The following is an 8,362-nucleotide window of genomic DNA, read 5'->3' as shown; positions in this document are numbered from 1 at the left end:
GCAGAGGCTGTTCTGAGAGAGAGCGTGGCAGGTTCCAACCTCGGGCCCATCTGGCGTGGGGCTCTGGCTCCTGGGCCCTTTCAGACATGATGGGACATTGGATGCCCCATGACCTAGCACCGTGTGTTCTCACCCTCCTAGGCTTGTGACAGGCTTTTAGCTCATCGTGTTGAAACCAAAATGAAGGGAAATAAAGTGAATGAGGTGCTGAACAGACTGCACTTGGCTGTTCCCAGCAGGAGAGATGACAAGGTGAGAACTCCTATGGAGGCCCTGGAGGCAGGGCTTGTGGGGCTGGTGGGGGTTCCTGGGTGCGCTTAGATCAAGGTCACGCTGTGTGTGTGTCAGGATTGAAAAGGTGAAAGGAAAGGAGGAGCCAGGTTAAATTGCTGCTCCCTCCACCAGAGGCTGCCTCCTGCAGCTCGTCTCGTTTATCTTTCCAGAAACATTCTGGCATATCAGCTTTTCTCAAGTTTTAAATAGGGTGGGATGCATAAGTCTCTTTTTTTAATTGCAAGTTTATCGGTAGAGTGAAATTTAAGACATGGCATCAAAAATGTCATTGTTCTCAAAAGGGCACTGGAAGTTTATGCTCCTGACGTTTTGAGACTGCACACTTCCTGTTCTATCAGTATGACGGACCACAGATGGTTCTGTTGTCATGGTGTGTTTTCTTTTTGTCTTTCTTGCACAGCTTTTGGGATCTCAGTCCCCTGACCGGGGATGATTGAACCTGGAACCTGGCAGTGAAGGCCGGAATCCTAACCACTAGGCTGCCAGGGAATTTTCACTTGTTTTTTTTTTTGTTGTTGTTGTTATTAATTATTTTGATGTTTTTCATGTATTCTATTCATTCAGCACTAATTTTTGGTGACCAGTCTAGGAACTAACAATAGGTAAAGATCATTGCCAGTGACATTTGTTACTGTAAAACTATTTGTTCACAGAAAGTTGTGCCAGTTTTCAGTTTTTTTTCAGTACCACACATTTTTTTCTCCAAAATAAAGTGAAAAGTATAAGAAGTGATGTTTCTACATTGTGGTTTTAGGCAGTCGCACTCACTGATTATTCAACTTGATTGTTTCTAGTTACTGAACATTGTGTGGAACTGGGTATTTCATGGTGATTAACATACTGATTGACTTCTTCACTTCTGTAGGTTGATTATCTCTTATTGATTTCTAATTTTTATATTAAGGAAGTCAGACTCTTATGTGTTCTATGTATGTGTGCTCAGTCACTTCAGTCGTGTACGACTCTTTAGGAGCCCATGGACTGTAGCCTGCCAGGCTCCTCTGTCTGTGGGGTTCTCCAGGTAAGAATACATGTGTTGCCATGCCCTCCTCCAGGGGATCATCCCGACCCAGAGGTCCAACCCACGTCTCTTATATCTCCTGCATTGCAGGAGGTTTCTTTATTGCTAGCTTCACCTGGGAAGCTCTGTACATTCTGTAGACATTTTTTTTCTTTTTGTGTTTTGATTCAGCAAGCATTTCACATGGGTATTTCCAATCATATTTTCACAGGAGAGGCCCCCGTTCATCCCTGAAGGCGTGGTGGCACGCAGGAAGAGGATGGAGCTCGGGGAGCCAAAGAGGAGGCGGGTGGGTGAGGGAGCCCCAGGCCTGTGCTGGAGTGGGGACAGGGGCACCTGGGAGCATAATCCCCAGGTCTGGGACCCTCTCTGGTGTCGGGGGACAGGGCTGCCAGGGGTGGAAGCAGGTTTCCCACTGGAAGTTGGTGCTGAGCTTCAAGTGGCAAAAGGTTGGAGAGGGGTAATGCCATGGGTCTGGGGGGCACCCGGCAGTTCTGGCCCTGGGGGTCGGAAGTGCTGATGAAAACTGTTACATTTTCGTTGCAGGAACGGGACCTGGAACTGGAGATGGGAGATGATTATATTCTGGATCTTCAAAGTAAGGGCTCAAGTGTGGTAGTTTAAGATGCTAGGTGTGGGAAGAGTATGAGGGTACCTTAGTGGGTACAAGTTGTCCAGCATTTTGTTAGTTTAATTTCTTGAAGGTGAAAGGTTGCCAGGATGCTGAGATTTTTTCCTTCCGAAGTAGGTTTCTCTTGTTTTTGGTGAGGGATTATTTTTGTACCTTTCCTAGTGTATAATGCTGGGCCAGGCTGATACCATCGATAGTCTCTTGTCCATGCCTTAGGACTCTTGGTTTTGGGGTACTGATGGGCCCTGGCATGAGCGTGGAATAGTCCTCTGCTCGAGCACATTACCTTGTTTACCTGGCACTGAGCACAGATGCTCTACTGTCTTTGCAAATGTGGGACTTGGTTAAGTGGTAATTCTTGGGCATCCAGTAATTGAAGATTTTTTTGTTGTTTTTTGACCTTTAGAGTACTGGGATATAATGAATTCATCTGAGAAATACGACAAGATCCCTGAGATCTGGGAAGGCCATAACATAGCCGACTATATCGACCCTGACATCATGCAGGTTTGTGTCCCTGGTGACACCGTGTGACTTTTACTCCTCTTCAACTTGACCCAGGAGATATGAGCATAACTTCCCACTCCACTTTGTCCTTGGCCCTTGTTCCTTCTGCGCCCACCGAGAGCCTGGGCTTTGCCACCTGGGGCCCGTGTTCAGCCCTGTGTCCCTCCACCTGAGGCTGGTGCACACTCTTTCCTCCACCAGACCTCCCTCCCTGTCTTCCTCTGCTGGGCTCAGGGTGCCTCCTTCATGAAGGACTCTCACGTGTGGACACCCTAGTCACCTGCCCCACCCCGCCTCACCCCATGAGTGGACCCTCTGCTGCGGCTGCCCACTCCCCAGCCTGACCCTCCTCTTCCCTGCTCCTGCTCTGGCACTCGCGGCTGGCCCCCTCCTCACTTGATATTTCTTAACATACGAGTGTCCACAAGTTTCTTTCTTTTTAAAAAAACAAAGCCTTCCTTAGACCCTGTGTTCCCCTTCAGTTGCAGTCCTGAGTCACGTCTGTCTTAATGTGTGAAAGTGTGCGATCGAGTGGCATCTAGTACATAGGTGGTGGTGTGCAGCCACCACCTCCCTGTGGTCCCAGAGCCTTTTCATTTTCATCATCCTTGAGTAACTCCCAGCTCTGACAGCACTTCTCCCCTCCCTGGCCTCGGGCGGCCGCATCCTCTTTTGTCTCTGTCAGCTGGCCTGTAAAGTGGAGTCACACTCTTAAGTTGGCCTCCCACTGAGCATGGTATTTTCAAGGTTTGTCCCTGTTGTAGCATGTGTCAGCTTTCTTCCTCCCTCTTTCTTAGTGATGTTCTATTTCAAATGAATGGCACATTCTATATAGTATTATAGTTCATACTCTCATCCATGGATGGACATAAGACTGTTCCATGCCGCCACTTTACCTTCTTTAGAAAGAATCACTCCCAACTCCATCTTTGTTTCCATCTTTTGGGTGTCATGGTTCATGTATTAGTGTTGAGTATTTTCAACATGTCTGGGCAGATTCCTAGGTGAATTTCTGGATTATAAGGTAATTTTATGTCTTTCTTTTTGAGGAACTGCCAGTTCTCTGATGGTGTCCTTGATTTATATTTCATGTCTTCATCTCTTCACTTGTGCCTCTTGCTCTGTCTCTTATTGTGTAGCAGCACGCTTCCACAGTCTGGGCTCTGATGGCCCATGATTGGCTTCACCTTGCCTATCCCCTTCCAGTCTCCTTCCCTCCTTCTGCCTTATCACAGTAGTGATGGGAGCACCTTTGACTTGGGCTCTTGTTGAGGTTTATTATACATTTTTATTTTATTTTATTATTATACATTTTTAAAGATGTTATTAACCGTACAGCTAATGAGCTTGTATTTGGAACGGCTTTGGGATGGATACACAGGCTGTCCTGGTCCAAGGCCAGTTTGGGTTGATATTTATGGTTCTAAGAACAGAGCTTTTGTGTACCTGCTAGGAGAGAGGGGAACCTTTTACGTGTTTTCACCTTGGAGTTGGGAGTGATTCTTTCTAAAGAAGGTGAAGAAGTGGCATGGAACAGTCTGCTTCTGTTGGTGTAGTCTTCTTGCTCATCTCTGTGCCTGTTTGCGGGGAGGTGAGCCTTGCCGAGGCCATGTGAGCCTGAACCGGGGCATTTGTACCACCTCAAAAAGCTTAGGAGAAACCTGGTTTTTATAAAGGTTGTTATACTTATGTATGAGTTTTCCATTGTTGACTTTAATTATGATTTTTTTAAAAAAAGAAATTGGAAGAGTTAGAAAAAGAAGAAGAACTAAGAACAGCTGCTGGAGAATATGACAGTGAATCTGAAAGTGAAGATGAAGAAATGGCGGAGATTCGACAGCTGGCAAAACAGATTAGGGAAAAAAAGAAGCTGAAGATTCTACAGTCCAGAGAGAAGGACACACAGGGGCCCAGGATGCCTCGGACGGCCAAGAAGGCAAGTGTTGTGCTCAAGAGTCAGTGGTTCTTTGTGTGTGGTCGTCTGTATGGCCCTGCCTTTTGGTTGGTGTAAGTTGACTTTTGAGGTTGGCTGAGTGTTGACATTCTATATTGAGTGTTCCACCCTTTCTTGGTGACTTTCACTGTTGGATTCAACTACTTTGTAGCTGTACAAATGAAGATCGTGAGTTATGGGTAAATTTGTGGAGGTAAACTCATCAGTTAACACGTCCTTATTCTTCAATTCTTTATTGGTCAGGACTTCCCTTTTACTTTCTTCAGAAACCTAACGCAGTCTAACTCAGAGCCAGAGTGGTTTATCTGAGCCCTGTGACTGGTTAGGATGGGGAGGTTCACGCTGAGGCACAAGTGGATTGGATGGAGCCAGGGTCCTCTGGTCCTCAGGTCTGTCTCCTTGGGCCCTGGCTCTTGTCTGGAGTCACTGCGCCCAGGGAAGGAGGGTGGTGTGGGGGATGGTTGAGTGAGCTGGGCCAGGCTGTCTGCATGGAGCACACGTGTGTGTTTGACATGCGGTTTCTGTGTGGTGGCGGATGACGGGGACAGCTGTGGCATTGCTGTGTCCCCCCACCATGGGGGAGGAGCTGCTGGCCTCTTGGGTCTGCATGTGGGAACCCCGGGGGAGCTGAGTGGAACCTGGGGGCCACGCGTACGTTGTCCTGTGTGTAATATGTAATCACCCAGAAAATGTTAATTTTTATGTTATGTAATGAGTTGTCCAAAAACATGCATGTGAGCCTAAGTAAAAGAGTTTCTAAAATAAGTGTATCTTGGATCATTGTTCTGTACATTTTTCCTTGAGTTTTTTTTTTTTTTTTTAAGGTTTCATCAAACTAACTGTTTAAAACAATGTCGTTTCCCCTTTCAGGTTCAGCGGAAGGTGTTGGAGGATGAGATGCGCAGTCTTGGTGTTGATATGGACGACAAAGACAATGTGAGTGTAGACGGCCGGGGTTGGGGTGGGGCACTGTCCTGGGAACCAGGGTAGTAACAGGTTACGGAGTAGTTGGCGCTTCTGGGGTTTGTGTTGAGAATTAACGTTGTTTTGCACAGTTCTTATTCTTTAGCTATGACTTTGATTTTGGTGACCAGTGTCTTCACATCGAGCTTTAATTAGCTTCAGTTTAGACAAAATAAACGGGAGGTGGTGCTGAGTGCCTATGTGTGAGAGGAACATAGGCTGGTAAATAGTTCGAAGCCATGCCTCAGACCCCAGAGGTTAGAAGGCATTTCACATACCTTTTTTAGTGTCCTAGTTTTTCTTGATGAATTGAGCCAGAGTACACATCATCGTATGAAAGAGCATCTTGACGTTCTGGATTATTTCTCAAAGCAGTTTCTCAGAAGTGGAATTACCGAAACAAGGAAAACCATCGTGTTAGACTAATCGGATTTTGATGAGCCATGTGTGCTGTTCACATTATGTCTCCTGACTAATGATTATTGGATGCTGGGCTCTTGGCCTGCCTTCCTCTCACATTGCTGTGCAGTCTTATTTCCAGACAGTAACATGAGGGACACCTTGAGCAGCGGCCTGCAGAACTTGTCCTCAGCACCTGAGTCTTTGCTCAGCTTCCCGGCTGAACTTTCTGGCGGCCAGTAACTGCAGAAGTGGGGTGAGAAGGAGGGCCGCTCTTGACATAAATTGTGCTGCTTAGGAGGTTGAACAGGCAGCTCTGAGTAGCACACAGCAGCTGTGTGAGTGAAGACGAATATTTGACCAGTAATTAATGGGGACTGTGTCTACTTTATTTTTTTACAGTGTTTTTTTTTTTTTTTGTTTGTTTGTTTATTTTGGCCACACTGTGCTGCATTTAGGATCTTAGTTCCATGACCAGGGACTGAACCTGCATCCCCTATGGTGGAAGGGAGGACTTTTCCCCACTGGTCCACCAGGGGAGGCCCTGACTATTTATGTTTTAAATGTATTTAGCTTGTTCATGACAGTTCTACAAGCCCTTCATGTGCCTTCTCCCCCCACTGGAGTAATTTCATGTTTGTCCCTAAGGCCGGGTCCCCAAGGTGCCAGGACCTCAAGGCACTGGGAATCCGAGGCACTGAAGCCTACTCTGTTTCAGGCCCATTATGCAGTCCAGGCCAGAAGGTCTCGGAGCATCACCAGGAAGAGGAAGCGGGAAGACTCTGTCCTGCCCGCCTCTGTGACCCGCAGTCACAGCTGTTCTCGGCCTCCACGTGATGTCTCTGGTCTCCGGGATGTCAAGGTTAGTCCCTGTAACGAGTAGCTAATAAAACAGTAGCCTCTACAGTTGACCCCTCAGGGGGTCGGGGCAAACACTTGGAGCCGCAGAGATTGTGGGGTGGGTGGTGGAGTGCGCTTTTCTGAGTGCTGCACCCCGAGGGTTGGTCTTGGCCCCTGCACAGCCGGGTGTCCATGGGCCTTTTCTTCACGCTTGTGTGTTCCTTCTCAGGGTGGACAGAGCAGGGTATTGCAGTAGCCTTGCAGCCTGAGCCTTGGTCCCAGCCACTCAGGGCTATGCTAGGAAACAGTCCTGCTCAGAGCCTGGACATGGGGCCCTCACCCACCACAGGAGAGAGCTGTTTGGGGCAGTCTTTTGGAAAAGACACTTTGGATGTGTATAGTCTCTTTTTTGTGGCAACTACTACTTCTTCTCTTTAAATACAAAAATGGTCAGTTTCAGCATTTTGAAAATTCATATAGATAAGAGAGTTTGTATATAAACTGACAAGCAGTGTGCTTTCAGGGAGCCATTTCGTCCAGTAATCTGGACTTAATACCAGCATTGCCACTTGTCAGTCAGGTACGAGTAGCTCCATGGCCGGATCTCCGTGCCCTCATCTGCTGAGAGGGAAGTAGAACAGAACAAAGTACCTCATCTTGCAGGTCTGAGAGTGTCTGGTCCTCACAGATACTAGACTGGTCTGGTACAGTTTCCATCCTGCAGGTACTGTGGTGTGTCCACGGGAAAATGGTGTGAGTGATGCTCACCAGGGCTTCTCTTCACAGCACAGATCTGGACTGTTCACATCAAGTGTTAACAGGTAATGGAAATTCACTTGGAAATTTGGGTTTTCACAACTGATAGGTTTTTCTTTACCTTTATAGATGGTGAAGAAGGCCAAGACAATGATGAAGAATGCTCAGAAGAAGATGAATCGCTTGGGGAAGAAAGGGGAGGCAGACAGACATGTGTTTGACATGAAACCGAAGCATTTGCTCTCAGGAAAGAGGAAAGCTGGTAAAAAGGACAGGAGATAGTGTCCTTTGCCGCTGAAACACTTTGACCCGACTTTTTCCTGGTTTGGTTTCACAGAGCTGGGAGTCGTGATCTGTAAACTGAACAGAACAGTGAAGTAACTCAAGGACTTGATGCTTTGCTGAAAGCTATGGTTATGCCTTAACTGTATGGGTGTGGGTAATTTTTGTCACTGTATTATAGATATTTTGGGTGGGCAGTGGTTTCTCATTTCTGAAGTTTTGGTTGCTTCAGACTTGCAGGACAGGAAAGATTTATTGATGTGACTGTGTTGCTTTTGATGGACAAATCTTACTCTTGTGCAAGAGAGAACATTGGTTCAGTGCACATGAAGAGTCCCTTTTTGGCAAATGCACCTCTACTTGAGGGTGTGGACAGAAGTCTGAACTGGTGAAAGGTTACAGATATCAGCATGCCAGCAGTAAAAGGACTAAGTCAGCTCCTAGTCCTTTTGTTCAGTGCACCGTTTGATTTGTCTTCAACTATTTTTATCCAAAATAAACTTCGAAAAGAAAGAAATTTTGATTTATTTGGTTGGTTTTTGTTTCAATTACAAACCACTGTCAGTTTGGGCAGATGAAAAGGGAAAAAAGCAAATGACAATTCTTTTTTGTTTTCAAAGCAAAAAATACCTTTCTGTGGAGTAGAATGTTGCCTAAGTTGCTGAAGCAATTAAATGTGGGCATCTCCTGATTCAGTGTCCACTGCTGAAAACTA

General features: G+C 46.5%; 1 protein-coding gene across 1 annotated transcript in view; it reads left to right on the top strand.

The window, feature by feature from the left end:
* The window catches only part of GTPBP4 (GTP binding protein 4), a 14,902-nt gene extending 6,540 nt beyond the window's left edge, over positions 1-8,362 (top strand). The window contains exons 10-17 of the mRNA XM_010836408.1: positions 142-252; positions 1,527-1,604; positions 1,862-1,913; positions 2,353-2,453; positions 4,192-4,389; positions 5,278-5,343; positions 6,488-6,631; positions 7,495-8,362. Of these exons, the coding sequence (XP_010834710.1) occupies positions 142-252; positions 1,527-1,604; positions 1,862-1,913; positions 2,353-2,453; positions 4,192-4,389; positions 5,278-5,343; positions 6,488-6,631; positions 7,495-7,647 (903 nt within the window). The 3' untranslated portion in view covers positions 7,648-8,362. The remainder of the gene's footprint in view (positions 1-141; positions 253-1,526; positions 1,605-1,861; positions 1,914-2,352; positions 2,454-4,191; positions 4,390-5,277; positions 5,344-6,487; positions 6,632-7,494) is intronic.

The sequence above is a fragment of the Bison bison genome, unplaced genomic scaffold (genome assembly GCF_000754665.1).
Source record: "Bison bison bison isolate TAMUID 2011002044 unplaced genomic scaffold, Bison_UMD1.0 scf7180017864063, whole genome shotgun sequence".
NCBI lineage: Eukaryota > Metazoa > Chordata > Mammalia > Artiodactyla > Bovidae > Bison > Bison bison.
The sequence above is the reverse complement of the archived record's forward strand: the minus strand, read 5'-3'. Positions and strand labels throughout refer to the sequence as shown.